We start from the raw sequence: 18,699 nt of genomic DNA, 5'->3' as shown, positions 1-18,699 counted from the left end.
TGAAGCCACTTTAATTCATTTACCTGTCTGATCAATTTTAGATTGAGTTCTGATCTGTCCCATTGAAAATAAAACAGTTCAATTGCAAATGTTCCCTTCTCCCAAACACTGGGGTGGCTCCAGCCCAGGCGCACGGTGACTCTGTTCTTCACACAGGAGGGCTCGGGTCAGGGCTAGGTTGACCCTAACCGCTCACTGACCTTCTCCTGGTTTGTCCCATGTGTAAGGTTCCCACCTTCCCTGGGGCCCAGTCCTTTCCCAAGCTGACACCAGACAGAGTGCCTGGTTTTCGTTATGCAAGAAAACATCCAGGATATAAATGAAGCTACCAAATTCATCTTCCAGTTAAACTAAACTTTCAAATATTTAGTCTTTGGTCACCCAGGAATGTTTTCTTGTCTCTTCTCTGTCGCGCCATCCCAAGCAACAACCTACCCGTGGCAAGCTGACTGCAAGTAATTTAAAATCCAATGGTACTCTTCTTTAAAACAGTAATTTATTATTACATATTCACACACATATGTTCATATATAGTTAGATGTACAAGTAGAGAATTACTAAGAATCAAGAGCATCCTGTTTCTGAATCACTATTAATTCCACTATAATTTCATTATTTTATCTGAACAAAGATAAATTCTAAATAAATTTTCATAATGGTGACAAAAGTAACCCTTTTGTAACCCTTCCCAAGTTTTGATATTAAATGGAAAGCTAATATGGTAGAAGAAAAAGAAGAGTAGGCAGGTAGCGGGAGAGGAGGAGCAGGAAAAAGCTGGGGAAGGAAGGGAAGGGAAACACAGCGGAGACGCACGCGGCCCCTGCTCTGCCGAAGATGACGCTGCGGGGACGCCCACAACGGCGACAGCGAACACAAGGGCTCAGTTCAGACCACCTCGCACAGATAGTAATTCGTTTATCCCAATGACACCCCCAAGGTGCAAAGAGCATTATTCCACCCATTTCACAGATGAGGAAGCCAAGTCAGAGGTTAGGTGAACTCCCAAGGTGAAGTAGCTAATAAATCAACTAGCTAATCTGTCACATTCCTGCGATCCTGAGATAACATCATGCCACAGAGAGGCCCTGTAGGTTTTCTAAAATTATTCCCGATACTGAGGGAAAACCCAGCCTTGTTCCCATAATAAAACTTAAAAGAAAATGACACATCTCTACATGTCAGATCTGGAAGAGTTGAACAGAAATAGCGACAGACACCCTAGCTTGAAGCTGCTTCTGCACAGATGTCTTCGCAGCCAGGCCAGCAGCTACAGCCCATGTCCCCGCGGAGCCCAGGAGAGGAGGGCAGCCCTGGTGACTAAGGACCCCGGCCCCTCCCTCCCGTGGGGAGCCCACACGGGGCCTCTCAGCGAGGCTGTCACTGCTTCATCCTCTCGCCCCACAGACTTAGGAAACATTGAGGAAAAGGTGGCTATTTCAAAACGGTAACTTACTAAAATCAGTGAAGATTTTTTTCTCACCTAAACTGGGCCTTGATGTTGCTCGGGCTTGCAGATCTGGTTTGTATTTCTTTCTCTTGCTTTTCCCTCAGGATCCTTTCAGCAAGCAAGAAGTAAGTGGCTGTGATGTGGTTGTACCTGTTGGTTTCCAGGGCCCTGAGGAAGAAAGGGAGAGACAGCAGAAGCCGCATTAGCAGGTCTGATTTTGCACAACACAACTGAGTTTTTGCTTTTTAAGTAAAACCAAATGAAATCCAATGACCTGGAATTCTTTAAAATTATGGGGGTGGGGGGGGAACCCCACAAAAGGCGAAAAAAACCAAAAGCTGGTAGTAGATCATTCTTAAAACTCTAAGAAACAACTGCATAAAAATGCTCGGTTAGTAGGAAAAACCCAAAATGCTGATGGCAACTGAGCTGGTGTCAGTTTTAGATGCTTAAGAAAAGATAATGAACTTTCCAGAATGTATACATTATCTAAAAATTTTATGTCCGTCAAGTTTACTTTCATTAAAGTGGCTTACTTGCTTCCAACAGAATTATGAACTGAGTTATATGAATGTGCACTCAAACACGAGTATCAATCAGAAAAATTAGAAAAAGCTTTTCCTTTTACACTATGTATTTACTGGCATTTTCAGACACTAATGCATTAATAATCTATTGAAAGCATGTTATTAGCCTCTTCTTTGAATAAAATTTATGAATAAAATAAAATTGGTAGGTCCACCTCAAAAGTAGTGCTGAGTCCTCGATGTGGCTGGCACTGCTGGGCACATGCCCAGTGGGCAGCCAGCACCCCCGCCCCCCGCCTGCCGTGGACAGACACTGGAGGGGTGCACGACCGAGGACCCACAAGGCCCGGAAACACACCATGCTGCTGTTCAGGCCCCCGTGTAGTTAGTGAACTTACACAAGGAGCACTCGGGAAGGCAATACAGGGGCTGCTCCTCATAAAACAGACGGTGGGGCCACAGCTCAGGAGGGCAGCCAGGGCCACACTGAGAGATGCTGAAGTCAGACATCGAGGGGAAATCTGGGACCAGAATGGCTTCTCAGAGGGTTTCCTCAACTGAGCACCAGATAAAGCTGTGGGCTTGTCTTAAGGGGATGGACAAATGTGTCTTTGAATTTGGGAAGCACCCTACAATGAGGAGCTGCTCATAATGTGGGCAGCAGGCAAGACTAGCCTGAGAACAGCTGGAAAGACCTGAGGCTTCAAATTGTCCCTCCTTTTGGATTTATAATTGAATTTACCTAAATTAAACAGTTCTACAGGACTCCACTGCATGTATTTATTTAACACTCAAGCCAATTCAAGGAGATGCAAATAGCCTTTTTATCCACTCAAAAGTGAAAAATCATTCTCTACACATTCCTACAATGAGTATCCTTGGCAAAAAGAGCAAGTGTCCTGCTCATCTCCATTTATTTAGGTCACTTCAGTAGCTGCGGGTCAATCTGTGAAAACTCAAAACACACTCAGAAACCTGCAGATATTTGTACTTAAACCAAAACCATGAGCCTGAGTTTATTCTTATAAATTCTTCTTTCCAGAATACCCTAAAGATGCACTTTATAAAGATGTCCTTTATAAAGACACCACCCTTCTCATGGACCAGACCCGGGGAGCTGAGCCTGACAGCCCGCCCCGCTGCAGTGGTATGTCCAGCCTGCAGCCGCCTCTTCCCGGCGGTCAGACACCTGGGTCGGAGCACTCAGCCAGGCCAGAGTGGCCCCCTTGAGGGGAGCCCCCCAGAGTATATCCTCGTTCCATCATCCTCAACTGTTTCACCCAACGAATTAAATGACTTTTGACTTGGCAAAACACTTTGTATTTTTAGACAGGACCTCTTAGAGAAATGAATCATTGTTAAAGCAACTGTATCTTTATATTATCCTTGATTTCAAACTTCATAGGTTATAAAAAACTGGCTTTGGTTTTTAAAAACTATAACTAACGTGTGCATCTCATGGGCTGCAGGTTACTGTAGCAAAGGCTCTAAAAAGCCAGGCAGTAAAATCTTGTCTCCTTACGTCATATGGTCCTTCTCACGATGACTCTGGTAACGTACACACAGACGGGCTTGGCCGTGGGCCCCTACACCCTTACGTGTGAAAATGTGCGACTACAGACAGGCCAACCGCTGATTTCAAGAACTTGGGGTGCTGCCCCTGCTTCCCTGTGGGGACCAGAGGGAGACCCAGGAGTTAGGAGGACCCAGCAACGGACAGCGCAGCTACCAGGACACAAAACAGTCTGCTCCAATTCACCTCTGTGAGAAGGGAGAGCGGCCACAGGACCCACTGACACCACTAGCGACGGTTTGCTCCTTCACTAGCACAAAAATAAAAGCAAAAGACAACAAAACCCATGAGCCAGGCCGGGGGCCAGGACCTCCAGAGGTAAGTGACGTAAGCCCTGCCCACTGGGAACTCCAGCCGTTACACCACGTCCACAGGCCCGGACACAGTGAGAGCGAGCCCAGGACTTCCCTGGCAGCTCAGAGGTAAAGAATCTGCCTGCCGATGCATGAGACCCGGGTTCCTTCCCTGATCCAGAGGCCCCACATGCCTCGGAGCAAGGCATGCACCGCAGCTCCTGAGCCTGTGCTCTAGAGCCTGGGAACCAGGCTCAGCCAGCAACTACTGAGCCCAGGAGTCCTGGAGCCTGCGCTCACAACAAGAGAAGCCACCATTTGAGAAGCCCATGCACCTCAACTAGAGAGCAGTCCCTGCTTTCTGCAACTAGTGAAAAGCCCACGCAGCAATGAAGCCCCAGCACAGCCAAAAATAAATAAATCAACAAAAGTTTAAGACAATCTTATTTTATAAAATAAAGGGCCCAGCCTAATAACCCTAGCCCCTCGGCCCTGTGCTGGCGAGCGCCGACATACTCGACGATGGCGTCGCGGTCCGCAATGTCCCCAAGCACCATGCGCTGGATGATGCTGTTGTGCTCCTCTTCCGACAGGTTTTTATACGACACGAGCGGGATGTTATACTTCGTGGCTGGGGAAGGGTCCACTCCTTGAAGCCAAGGATGGTTTTCAATCTCTTCTAAAGAGGCCCTCCTCTTGGGATCTCTCTGCAGCATTCGTGTGATCAGGCTGGAAAGGAAGGTAAGTCCATTGTTAAAGCAAAGTCCTGGCAGGGATGAGTAATGGTGAGCTACTATATTTTTCAAAACTGTTTCCTAAACTTATACCATCAATTTCATTAGGTTCACCAGTGCTGATGGTGGGGCTGATAGGAATGAAGGAAATTTGGTGCCATCAGATTCATGGAATAAAAAATCATAACCACCAGATAGAGTGAAGCCAAACACACAAATGCAGTTTCCTATCATCTAGGATTAACACGAGACATCAACATCTGCCCCTGAGTTAACTGGGCAGTGGTGCCAGAACCTGATATAACAGCCAGCAACACAGAGCAGGGCGCTGAGCTAGCTTGTTTCCAGAAGAATGAACGACCATCCTGATCAAAGCGACCAAAGTGTCATCTACCTTTAGACATATATTCTGTTTAAGGGCATTGTGTTGGCAAGAAGGAAGGAAGGATGAAGGAAAGGAGGAAAAGATAGAAGGACGGAGAGATGGACGAACTACTCAGCAAGTAAAAATAGAGTAAAAGTAAGACTCTTGGGAGCAAATGACAAAGCTGGCCTTGTTCAGATTTTTCCTGCTTCTGCACTGAGTAACTCAAAACAGAATATATGCAGAATATAATGATTGTGCAGAGCCTCCCGAAGGTGAGAAGTACAACCAGAACGTAGCAAAGAGCTGGGACCCAGCTTCAGTGTGGGGAGGAATGAGAGGTGATAAACACATCTCCTGCTAAGATGTCAAGATGGAAACCTGCTTGCCTCAACACTGCTGTGGAGGGGGACAGGGGAGTTTCCTCTAAGAACTTCTAGGTACAAGCTGATCCTCACAAAGGTTTGTGGTCCAAATTAATGACACTAAATGTGTGTGGTACACACAGAGAAAAAGTTACTTTTAAGAGGTTTCAGGGTGGAAATGCCCCTGGGTAACTCGGAGGAAAGTGAATACAAAGTCTTTGTGTAGGGACTATAACTTACAAGAAACCTGACCTCCCAATCAAAAAAAAAAAAAAATGCAATGGAAACAAAGTTCCACTGCGAGAACTTAAAGACAGGATGGCAAATTAAGAATGCAGACTTCAAATACATCTCCATCTATCAGTGAGTACAATAATACATCGAATGCCTCTCCAATTAAAAGACAAAATGCTCACATGGTTAGATGGTAGCAATCAAAATTCTAGCTCCTGGTTGCTAAAACACAATATGTACCTAAAAACAAGACAATAAAAGATTTAAAGAACGGAAAACTATATAGCACATGACTGCTAACCAAAAGAAGACTGGTGTGATCAGCTACAACTAGATGACACAGACTGACTTTAAGGCCCAAAGCATTATTAGAGATAGACAGTGATACAAAGGTTCAACTCACCAGGAAGACCCAACAGTTTTCAACTTGTCTGGATTTAATACTGTTCCCCCCAAAACACCAAAAGCAAAAACTGACAGACTTCCAAGTACAAAAAAATAAGCTGAGTGTGTTGTATTAATGGGAGTAATAAATATTTTTATTTGCCTATGATACCTTTCTATACAGTGGAAGAATATCTCATCAAGTGGTAGACTAAGCCGTGAAATAACTAGGAAAGGATTTAAATATTTTGAACAGTATAATTAACAAGCTTAGTCTTAAGGATTTATACAGAAGTCTGACCCCAACAATTACAAAGTGTACACTCTTTTCCAGAATAAAAGGATTATTTACAAAAACTGACTCCATGCTAATCCAAAAGCAAGCCTTACCAATTTAATAAAAACTAGTACCATATAGACTCTAGCCTTGGATCACAATGCAATTAAGTTAGAAATGAATAACAAAAAGCTGATTAGTAAAACTCTTACACGTTTGGAAATTTAAAATATCCTTCTAAAAGTAATGGGTTAGATAAACACATGGAAACTAGACAACAATCAGAACTGAATAACAGAAGGACTATAAATCAAAACTAGCAGGATGCAGGTAAAATGGTGCTGAACTACTACATTAGAAAAGAAAAATTTATGGAATAGTCAACATAAGAAAATGGAAAAAAGAACTAGCCCATTAAATAGGTAGCAGGAAATAACAGACAAAAGAATATCAGTAGCATAAAACAAACAAGCAAAAAAATACAACAGCAAATCAAGAAAAACAAAAGACAGCTCTTAGCAACATTAAAATGAACAAACCTCAGGCAGGCCTGATCAAGACAAAAACAGAGAAAGCAAAAATAGAAGAAGGCAAAAAAGTCAATACTAGAATGAAAAAAGGACAGCAAATCCACTAGTCTATGGGCTTTAAAAATATAAGTAGAGGATGTTATGAATACTTGAGGCCAAGAAATGTGATAATTTAGATAAAATGGTAAGTTCCTTAAAAAACAAAACAGCAAAACTGACACAGGAAAAAGGAGAAACTGAATGGCCCTATGATTATTTAAAGATAATCCCTCTGAGAAGGAGCTGCCAAGAAGAGGCTTCTAAAATATTTGAATTGTTTCTTTTCTTGAGCTGGCTACTGGGTACAAAGGTGCTCACTTTATCACATATACATTTTAACCGTTCTTCTCAATGATATATGTCATCATAAAAATAACTTACTCTGTTTTTTCTCAGAAGGGGCTATGAAGACACTCCTGAAAGACAAACATCTAACACACACACACAACATACACCCACAGACAACAGCCTGCTTCCTGGGATGGAGAACAGTAACAGTCAGGGCATAAGGATGATGATGATGATACCACCAATACTCATTCTGAGTGCTACTTACGTGCCAAGTCTGAGCTACAGCTTTATATACATTAATTCATTTCATTTCCACAATAACCTGTAAGGTAGATGCCACCATTCTCACATCATTAGTAAACTGAGAAACTAGTATTTGAATCTTGAGAGTTTGAATTCCTAAGTTCTTAACTACAGCCTAAGATAGGGATCCACTTGCAGAGAAGATTCCTCAAACTATCAGACTTTCCTTCATTTAAAAATAATGATGGGAGAAACTAAAAACTTTAACGAAATACTGAACTTCCAACAGTTTTTTTATTTCATTATGAATTTATCACTATATACATCACAGTGCTATATATAGTACTTTAAATTCCAAATAATCAGCTTGCATGTACTCTTCCTATAGTCACATGAACCAAACAGAGCTCTTAGTCAAATGCGGGGAGGAGTACATGAATAAAATTATGAGGCACTCTCTGTAAACCCAAAAATGGTGTGTTGATAGTCTATTTCAGGAAAGCAAATCCCCTAACTCTTCTCTGGAGCTTTAAATAATTCCAGGAGCAAAAACAGAAAGTAGTTCTTACTGCAATTCTTCAAGTGAAAGTAACCCACCAGTCCTGGAGACTGAGGAGGCATATAATGCGTTTCTTGAAAACTAGCTTATTTGAAACACAGACTAATACATTATGTTCTCCAACGTTAAATTTCAAATCATATTCTGGGGTTAATTCCCAGAACACCCTTACCAAGAGCAGAAAGTTAAAAGGGTTCAAAAGTTAAAATGAACGAAGATACACATGTACTTTTTATAATTTTTACTTACTCTTTACACTCTTTAGACACGTGGGATGGTACTGTGTATTTGCAATCCATGATCATGGTCAATGTTTCACTGTCATTGGCCTCTTGGAAGGGTGGCTGCCCACACACCAACATGAAAAGGATCACTCCCAGACTCCATATATCTGCAAATCAAAGACACACTGTTAAATACTAAATCAATAAGAAAACTAAAAACATTCAGAGGAATAAAAGTAGACTACAAGTTTATTTTATTTTGAACAGGCAAAAAACCTAGAAACAAGTGAAAATGAAAACGATGATCCAAAACCAACATGACGCAGCAATAGCAGTTCCAAGAAGGAAGTTCAAAGCAAGACAATCTTACTTCAGAAAACAAACCAAAAAAGTAGAAGGAAAGAAATCATCAAGATCAGGTCAGAAATAAATGAAACAGGAATGAAGAAAATAATAGCAAAGATCAATAAAACTAAAGCCTGGTTCTTTGAAAAGATAAAGAAAATTGATGGACCTTTAACCAGAAAAGGAAAAAATGAAAAAGGCTCAAATCAATAAAATTAGAAATGAAAAAGGAAAAGTTATAACAGACACCATAAAATACAAAGGATCACAAGAGACTACTGTAAACAGGTGTCTGCCAATAAAAGGCATAACCTAAAAGAAGTGGACAAACCCTTAGAAAGGCACCATCTTCCAAGACTGAACCAGGAAGAAACAGAAAATATGTACAGACCAATAACAAATAATGAAACTGAAACCGTGATTAAAAAAACCAAAAGCTCCCAAACACAGGTCCAGGAACAGATGGCTTCACAGGTGAATTACAGCAAGCATTTAGAGAAGAGTTAACATCTGTCCTTCAGAAAATATTTCAAAATATTCCTGAGAAAGGAAAACTCCCAAACTCATTCTAAGAGGCCAAGATCACCTTGATACCAAAACCAGGAAAAGATATCACAGGAAAGAAAATCATGGCCAGTATCACTGATAAACACAGATACAAAAATTCTCAACAAAATACTAGCAAACTGAATTCAACAATGATCAAGTAGAATTTATCCCAGGGATGCAAAGATTTTTCAATATTCACAAATCAATCTATGTAATATACCACACTAACAAACTGAAGAAAACCAGATGATCATCTCAGTAGATCCAAGGGAAAGCTCCTGACAAAATCCAACACTCATTTATGATAAAAACTCTCCAGAAAGTGGGCACAGAGAGAACCTACCTCAACATAATAAAGGCCATTTATGACAAACACACAGATAACATCCTTCTCAACAGTGAAAAGCTGAAAGCATTTCCTCTAAGATCAGGACCAAGACAAGGATGTCTACTCTTGCCACTTTTATTCAAGTTTTGGAAGACCTAGCCATAAGAATCAGAGAAGAAAAAGGGGATACAAGTTGGAAACAAAGTAAAACTGTCCCTGCTTGCAGCTGAGATGGTATCACACACAGAGAATCCTAAATATGCCCGAGAATACTACTAGAGCTCATCAATGAATTCAGTAAAGTTGCAGATACAAAACTAATACACAGAAACCTCCTGCATTTCTATACACTAACAACACAAGATCAGAAAGAGAAATTAAGGCAACAATCTCACTTACCATCGCATCAAAAAGAGGAACACCTAGGAATAAACCTACATAAAGAAACAGGAGATCTATAATCTGAAAACTATAAAACAATGATGAAAGAAATCAAAGATGACACAGGTGGAAAGATATGCCATGTTCTTGGATTGGAAGAACAATATTGTCAAAATGACTGAATGCAATCCTTACTGAATTACCTATGCCATTTTTTTCAGATCTAGAACAAAAAATCTTAAAATGTATGTGGAAACACAAAAGATCCCAAAAAACCAAAGCAGTCATGAGAAAGAAAAACAGAGCTGGAGGGATCAAGCTTTCTGACTTCAGACAATACTATAAAGACACAATAATCAAAACCATATGGTACCTGGCACAAAGACAGGCTTATAGATCAGCAGGACTGAAAGTCCAGAAATAAACCCATGTACCTATGGTCAATGAATCCATGGCAAAGAAGGCAAGAACACACAATGGAGGAAAGACAGTCTCTCCAATTAGCGGTGCTCGGAAAACTGGACAGCTACGCCTAAAAGAATGAAATCAGAACACTCTTTAACACCACACACAAAAATATACTCAAAATGGATAAAAGATCTAAATATAAGGCTGAATACTATAAAAGTCTTAGAAGGAAATATGAGAACACTCTTTGGCATAAATTGCAGGAAAATCTTTTTGGATCCACCTCCTAGAGTAATGAAAAAAAAAAGGGGGGGGATCTAATTAAACTTAAAGGAAATCGTAAAAAAAAAAAAAAAAAGACAATCCACAGAATGGGAGAAAACATTTGCAAATGATCTGACCAACAAGAGATTAACTTCCAAAATATACAAACAGCTCATGCAATTCAATATATTAAAAAAATAAAAAATGGACAGAAGATCTAAATAGATTTCTCCCAAGAAGACATACAGATGTCCAAAACACATGAAAAGATGCTCAACATCACTAATTATTAGAGAAATGTAAATCAAAACTAATTAAAGTATCACCTCACATCAGTCAGAATGGCCATCATCAGAAAGTCTACAACAATAAATGTTGGAGAGGGTGTGAAGAAAAGGTAGCCTTTCTACATTGTTGATGGGAATGTAAATTGATAACAGTCGCTATGGAGAATAGTACTGAGGTTCTTTGAAAAACTAACAACAGAAATACCGAATGTTCCAGCAATCCTGGGCATAAATCTGGAGAAAACCATACTTTTAAAAGATACATGCAATCCCATGTGTTTTTTGCAAACTATTTACAATAGCCAAGAGACAGAAACAACCTAAGTACCCATCGCTAGATTACTAAAGAAGATGTGGTGCATATATATTACAACTGACTATTACTTAGTCATAAACAAACAATAATGCCACTTGCAGTGACTTGAATAGACCTGGACATCATCACAGTAAATAAGTCAGACAAAGATAAGCATCATGTAATATCACTTTTATGTGGAATCCAAAGAATAATACAAATGAACTTACAAAACAGAGAGAGATTCACAGTTTCAGAAAACAAACTTAAGGTTACCAAAGGGGAAAGATGGAGGGGAGGGAAAAATTAGGAGGCTGGGTTTAACGTATACACACAAATATACACACACACATATAACAGATAATCACTAAGGATCTACTATACAGCATGAGGAATTCTATTCAATCCTCTGTAATAAGCTATATAGGAAAGGAATCTGAAAAGAGAGTTGATATGTATAACTAAATCACTAGTACAACAAGGTCAATCAACTTTACTCCAATAACTATAAAAAAACTCAAAGAAAATAGAAGTTTTAAAAAAACATTTATAACTCAAATTAAAAAGATCTAGGGAAGAGAAGTTAAGCCCCAATCAGGCAGAGACGGTATCTGTCTTACTCTGTTTTTATATTCACTTAAGATCCAAGTGTCAGGCACATAGCGAACAGTCAATAAATGTTCAATGAAGAAATGAATAGTGACAAGAATAAAAACTTTAAGTACCTATCAGGATTCCCAAATCTATGGACACACACTGCCATTTTTCCCATTACATTATACACCAGAGATAAAACTAAGATACTAATACTCTGAAACATGAAAAGGGTTTTGCCTAAGGTCACAATTGTCCGGGTTGTTCTTAAACCTCAATCCTGGTTAGGTAACCAAATCATGTGACAGACAAGAAAATTAAAGCTCATGAAGAGAAAAATTTTCCTGGGCTGGGATGTCAATGAGGAGAAAGACTGGTTATGCATGACTTCAGAGGAAAGAACTGGGATTGAAGGTATAAGCAACCGGGAGGGCTCACCTGACTTCAATACAGATGCTGCCATGAGAACACTGGAAAAGTCAGTGCGTTTCTTACCACTCTAAGTATTTCAGGAAAGGCTGAGTAATCATCTGGCTAATCTCCTGCACAGGCGCCTGTACTAGTTTTAAAGCTGGACCAGCTGATAATCTGAGGACTTTCAAAACCCCTGCATTACACTAACTCCTATAATAACAAATAACCCGCTACTTCTTGCCACTAAATAAAAAATGAAGCCATCACTGAGATGGAAAAAGAATGACTCCATTTAGGAAGGACATCATAAGTCATTCATTTCATCCAAAAACTAAAAGCGTAGACATGATAATATCAACGTCCAAGTAACACAACATCAATTCAAGAAGCTTTCTAGACCACGAAAAGCTTAGGAGAGAGCAAGTGGCAGGGCACATGGCCTTGGTCACCGCATCTGTTAACACTCAACTGCTGTTTTTACTTAAGGTTAAACACTCAAAATTATGTAGGTTCCATGGGAATTAAAACTTGTTAATAAAATCTTTTCCTTGGTCCAAGCTAAACAAAAAGGGCAATAAATGCAGAAACCCAAAAGTTACACACGCTGTGATTTTTCTATATGTACAATAAATTTTATTAATTTTCCCAGTAGAAATTATTGAAGGAGATGGGGAAATCTACTAAAAATAAAACATTTATAAAAATGAGAATGAAGGGACCTGAGGATCCCTCAGTTCAAACCTCTGGCTCTGCAGTGTCCCCAGGAGGTCACCTGGCATTACTCGCTGGATGCATGAATTATTTTACTGCCCCAGGACACCAGGCAGCTTAGGATTCCACTCCACTCACTGAACCGCATTTCTTTATCTTGATTCTGGAACCCAAAGGGCCATCTTCACTCAAAGTCAACAATCAGAAATGGTGGCTACTTGCACCTGTTTCTAAAATATTCAGTGAGAAGAATTTCTAACCTCAGCTCTGGTGCTGCTGCTGCTGCGTTGCTTCAGTCGTGTCCGACCCTGTGCAACCCCATAGACGGCAGCCCACCAGGCTCCCCCATCCCCGGGATTCTCCAGGCAAGAACACTGGAGTGGGCTGCCACTTCCTTCTCCAATGCACGAAAGTGGAAAGTGGAAAATGAAAGTGAAGCCGCTCAGTCGTGTCCGACTCTCAACGACCCCATGGACTTCAGCCTACCAGGCTCCTCCGTCCATGGGATTTTCCAGGCAAGAATACTGGAGTGGGGTGCCATTCTCTAGGAATACCTTATTACGATTTTTAAAGAAAACCATACAGCTGATGTTTACCTGAAACCAGATTTGCACAACGTGAACCTGCTGTTTCTGGTCACCTGCTCCAACCTTCAAGCCACTGAGAACAAGTGGCGATTACAATGATTCTCCCTTCAAACGTGTCCTTCACGGCACACAATGGTCATAATCTAGAAATTAACTGTAAAGTAAACCTTCCCCTGACCTTCATTACACAAGGATGGAAATTCACATTTTTGTTTATAATGTATACTTAGCTGTCTCCTCCCCAAGGAGGAGGCGATTTTAAAGTGCTTACAATAAAAATGCATAAGCACTGAGGCGGAGTCACGACGGCAGGTAGGAAGATGCAGAGTTTGTGTCTCCTCACAACCAGGGCACTACAAGGCACTGATGCAGGAACCTGGACACCTAAGTGGACAGGAGGAACCCCCTTCATGACCAGGTGGAATTCAGGGGGTTGGGAGGGGAGGGAAACGGAAACGGTGGGACCAGCAACCCTGAGGGACGGCTGAGGCAGGCTTGAAGGGGCTCACTCATGGTGAGGACATCACGAAAAAGGGGGGATCTCAGGGGGCTGGAGGACCAGAAGGGAATGGGGCCAGTGCTTCCGCTGCCCACTCAAGCCCTGGGGGGCCTGCTGGGTCCTCCGAGGCCCTCTCCAGCCTTGTGCATCCTGGGGGATAATGGGAGGCAGGGAGAGGGGGAGGGAAAGTAGAGGTGAGATGGGTGGGAGCCCCTAAGGGGCAGCTGGGGCAGGGGCAGGCTTCCCACGTTCAGGGTGCCCACTCACTGTAAGATGATCAGCAAGGATGGGGGAAGACCTTCAGGGGATTGGGGAATTAGAGGGGAGCCAGACAGCATTTTCCACACCTGCTTGGGTCCTGGCAAGCCTGCTGGGGTCCTGGGCCAAACCCCTCCCTTCCAGCTACATAGAACCTAAGCTCCGCCCCCTGCACCTCCCCCACAAGGACCTATTCCCCTGCACAGGGGTCCTGAGCCTAGGCCCCACCCTCAGCAAGACCCTGCCTCCACAGCCAAACCTGGCTCTACCCAACCGCCTGCAAACTCCAGCGCTGAATGCCTCAACCCAAACACTAAGACACTTAAGACACTAAGACAGGAACACAGCTCCACCCATCAAAAGAGTGAGATGACAAAAACACAGGTCACTGATGAGAGAATAAGGTAAACACCTACAAGATCAAATAAAGGAAGAGGAAACAGGCAAGCTACCTGAAAAAGAATTAACAGAAATGACAGCAAAGATGATCCAAAATTTCAGAAACAGAATGGAGACACAGATGGAGAAAATATAAGAAATGTGTAACAAGGACCTATAAGAACAAAAGAATAAACAAACAGTGATAAACAACACAATAACTAAAATGAAAAACACATCAAAAGAAATCAACAGCAGAATAACTGAGGCAGAAGAACAAATAAGTGAGCTGGAAGACAGAATGTCGAAATAACTGCTGAGGAGCAGAATTTATAAAAAAGACAAGACTTGAAGACAGTCTCAGAGACCTCTGGGACAACATTAAACGAACCACCATTCAAATGGCAGGGGCCCCCGAGGAAGAGAAAGAGTCTGAGAAAACATCTGAAGAGGTCACAGATGCAAACTTTCCTAACATGAGCAAAGAGACAGCCGCCCAAGCTCAGGAAGCACAGAGAGTCCCATACAGCAGGGGTTTCCAGCCCTTTCTGGCACCAGGCCCAGCTTCACTGAAGGTAATTTTTCCATGGACTGTGGGGGAGGAGGTGATCCAGGCGGTCACGTGAGCAATGGGAGCGGCAGGGGAAGCTCTGCATGTGCATCTGGGTTACTACCAGGGGAAGCTCTGCATGCGCATCTGGGTTACTAACAGGCCGCAGACAAGCACCAGGGCTAGCGACTTCTGCCATGCAGGATAAACCCAAGGAGACACACACCGAGATGTACAATAGTCAAACTAACAACAATTAAATTCAAAGAAAAAGTATTAAACAGCAAGGGAAAAGCAACAAATGACATACAAGGAAATCCCCATAAGGTTATCAGCTGATTTTCAGCAGAAATTATGCAGGCCAGAGAGTGGCAGAGAGAAATCAAAAGCTTTACAGACAAGCAAAAGCTAAGAGACTTTAGCACCACAAACCAGCTTTACTACAAATGCTAAAGGAACTGCTCTAGGCAGAAAGATAAGAGAAGGAAAAAAAACATAAAAACAAACCAAAACTATTTTTAAAATGGTAACAGGCACATACATACTGATAAATACCTTGACTGTAAATGGATTAAATGCTCCAATCAAAAAAAAAAAAAGACTGGCTGAATGGATACAAAACAATATCCATATATATGTACATCTACAAGAGACTTACTTCAGAACCAGAGACATATACAAACTGAAAATGAGGGGATGGAAAAAGACATTTCATGCAAATGGGAATCAAAACAAAGCTGGAGTCATAATAACCTTAGATAAAATAGACTTTACAATAATAGTGGAGGGGGATTTCAACACCCCACTTACACCAATGGACAGATAATCCAGACAGAAAATAAGGAAACACAACCTTAAATGACAAGGTAGACCAGACAGATTTGATATTTATAGGACATTCCACTTGAAAGGGCAGAATACACTTCCTGCTCAAGTGCACAAAGAACATCCTCCAGAACAGATCACATCTGGAATCACAAATCAAGCCTTGAAAAATTTAAGACAACTGAAATCGTATCAAGCATTATTTTTTTTTTACCACAATGCTATGAGATTAGAAATCATCACAGGAAAAAAAAAAAAAAAAAACTGTAAAAAATACAAACACATGAAGGCTAAGCAGTGCACTGCTGAACAACCAAGAGATCACTGAAGGAATAAAAAAAAATTAAAAATACAAGCAAATGACAATGAAAATATGACCCTAATGATGGCCCAAAACCTGTGTGACACAGCAAAAGCAGTTCTAAGAGGAAGTTTACAGCAATTCAAGAAACAAGAAAAACCTCAAATAAACAATCTAATTTTACACCTAAAGCAACTAGAGAAAGAAAAACAAAACCCAAAGTTACTAAAGGAAAGAAATCATAAAGATCAGAGTAGAAAAAATGAAACAGAAATAAAGAAAACAATAGCAAATATCAGTAAAACTAAAAGTTGGTTCTTCGAGATCATAAATAAAACTGATAAACCTTTAGCCAGAATCATCAAAAAAAAAAAAAAGGTGGGGGGGGGACCTCAAATCAATAAAATTAGAAATGAACAAGGAGAAATCAGAACTGACATGGCAGAAATACAGTCATGAGACTACTACAAGCAACTATATGCCAATAAAATGGACAACCTTAAAGAAATGGACAAATTCTCAGAAAGGTACAACTTTCCAATACTGAACTGGGAAGAACTAGAAAGTATAAACAGATCAATCACAAGCAATGAATTTGAAACTATTATCAAAACTTCCAACATACAAAAGTCCAGGACCAAATGGTTTCACAGGTGAATTCTATCAAACATTTAGAGAAGAGCTAACACCCATCTTTCTCAAACTCTTTGCAAAAACTGCAGAGGGAGGAACACTTCCAAACTCATTCTACAAAGCCACCATCCCATAATATCAAAACAGACACAGATATCACAAAGAAAGAAAACTACAGACCAATATTCTTGATGAACATGGACAAAAAAATCCTCAAAAAAATCTAATGATACAATGAAAGAATGATACAGCACAATCAAGTGGGATTTGTCCCAGGGATGCAAAGATTCTTCAATATATGCAAATCAATCAATGTGATACACCATATTAACAGATTAAACAATAAAAATGAGATGATCTCAATAGATGCAGAAAAAACTTGACAAAATTCAATACCCATTTATGATTGAAAAAAAAAAAAAAACAAAAACTCTCCAGAAAAAAGGCAGAGAGGGAATCTACCTCAACATAATAAAGGCCATAGACAACAAATCCAGAGTAAATATTCTCAGTGGTGAAAAACTGAAAGCGTTTCCTCTAAAATCAGGAACAAGACAAGGATCTCCACTCTCACCACTATTACTCAACACAGCTTTAGAAGTCCCAGCCACAGCTATCAGAAAAGAAAAAGCAATAAAAGGAATCCAAATAAGAAAAGGTATAACTGTCACTGCAGATGAAATGACACTGAAAATTCTAAAGATAATGCCAGAAAACTACTAGAGCTAATCGGCGAATCTGGTAAAGTTGCAGGATACAAAATTAACGCACAGAAATCTCTTGCACTCCTAGACACTAACAATGAAAGATCAGAAAGAGAAGTTAAGGAGACAATCCCATTTACCACCACAACAAAAAGAATAAAATACCTAAGAATAAACCTACCTAAGGAGGCAAAAGACCTATACTCAAAAAACTATAAAAGACTCATGAAAGAAATCAAAGATGATACAAACAGATGGAGATATATACCACGTTCTTGGACTCAAAGAATCAATATTGTGAAAATGACTATACTACCCAAAATAATTTACAGATTCCATGCAATCCCTATCAAATTACCAATGGCACCTTTGCACAGAATTAAAATAAAAAATTCTACAATTTATATGGAAACACAAAAGACCCCAAATAGCCAAAGGAATCTTGAGAAAGAAAAAAGAGCTAGAGGAATCAGGCTCCCCAATTTCAGACTGTACTATAAAAGCTATAGTAATCAAGACAGTATGGTATTGACAGAAAAACAAATATAGATCAATGGTACAGGACAGAAAGTCCAGAAATAAATCTACGGTCAATTAACCTAAGACAAAGGAGGCAAAAACATACAATGGAGAAAAGACAGTCTCTTCAGTAAGCAGTGCTGGGAAAACTGGACAGCTACATGTAAAAAGAATGAAATCAGAACACTCCCAAACACTATACACAAAAACAAACTCAAAGCGGGTAAAAGACATAAATGTAAAACCAGACACTATAAAACTCTTAGAGGAAAATATAGGCAGAATAGTTTCTGACATAAATCACAGCATGATCCTTTTTGACCCACCACCTAGAATAATGAAAATAAAAACAAAAATTAACAAATGGGACCTAATTAAACTCTTCGGCACAGCAAAGGAAACCATAAACTAGATGAAAAGACAACCCTCAGAATGGGAGAAAATATTTGCAAATGAAGCAACAGACAATTTATCTCCAAAATATACAAACAGTTCATGTAGCTCAATAGCAAAAAAACAAAATTTTTGAAAACAATAAACAACCCAATCAAAAATGGGCAGAAGTGGTAAACAGACTTTCCTCCAAAGACGACACACAGATGGCCAAGAGGCACATAAAACAATGCCCAACATCACTAATTATTATAGAAATGCCAATAAAAACTACAGTGAAGTATCACGTCACACTAGTCAGAATGGCCACCATCCAAAACTCTGCACACAGGGACTCCCTGGTGGTCCAGGGATCAAGAATCTGCCTGCCAATGCAGGCACACAGATGCCAT

At 40.4% G+C, this 18,699-nt stretch overlaps 1 protein-coding gene across 4 annotated transcripts in view; it reads right to left on the bottom strand.

Moving 5' to 3' along the window:
* The window catches only part of SNRK (SNF related kinase), a 79,851-nt gene that overhangs the window by 16,661 nt on the left and 44,491 nt on the right, over nt 1–18,699 (bottom strand). For all 4 annotated transcript variants that reach the window (XM_044933535.2, XM_025273018.3, XM_044933533.2 and 1 more), the window contains 3 exons: nt 8,110–8,251; nt 4,357–4,569; nt 1,481–1,615 (listed from right to left, as the gene is read on the bottom strand). In XM_044933535.2, coding sequence (XP_044789470.1) covers nt 1,481–1,615; nt 4,357–4,569; nt 8,110–8,251 — 490 coding nt within the window. The remainder of the gene's footprint in view (nt 1–1,480; nt 1,616–4,356; nt 4,570–8,109; nt 8,252–18,699) is intronic.

This window comes from Bubalus bubalis, chromosome 21 (assembly GCF_019923935.1).
Source record: "Bubalus bubalis isolate 160015118507 breed Murrah chromosome 21, NDDB_SH_1, whole genome shotgun sequence".
Taxonomy (NCBI): Eukaryota; Metazoa; Chordata; class Mammalia; order Artiodactyla; family Bovidae; genus Bubalus; species Bubalus bubalis.
Note: the sequence above shows the minus strand (reverse complement) of the source record. Positions and strands in the feature narration are given on the sequence as shown.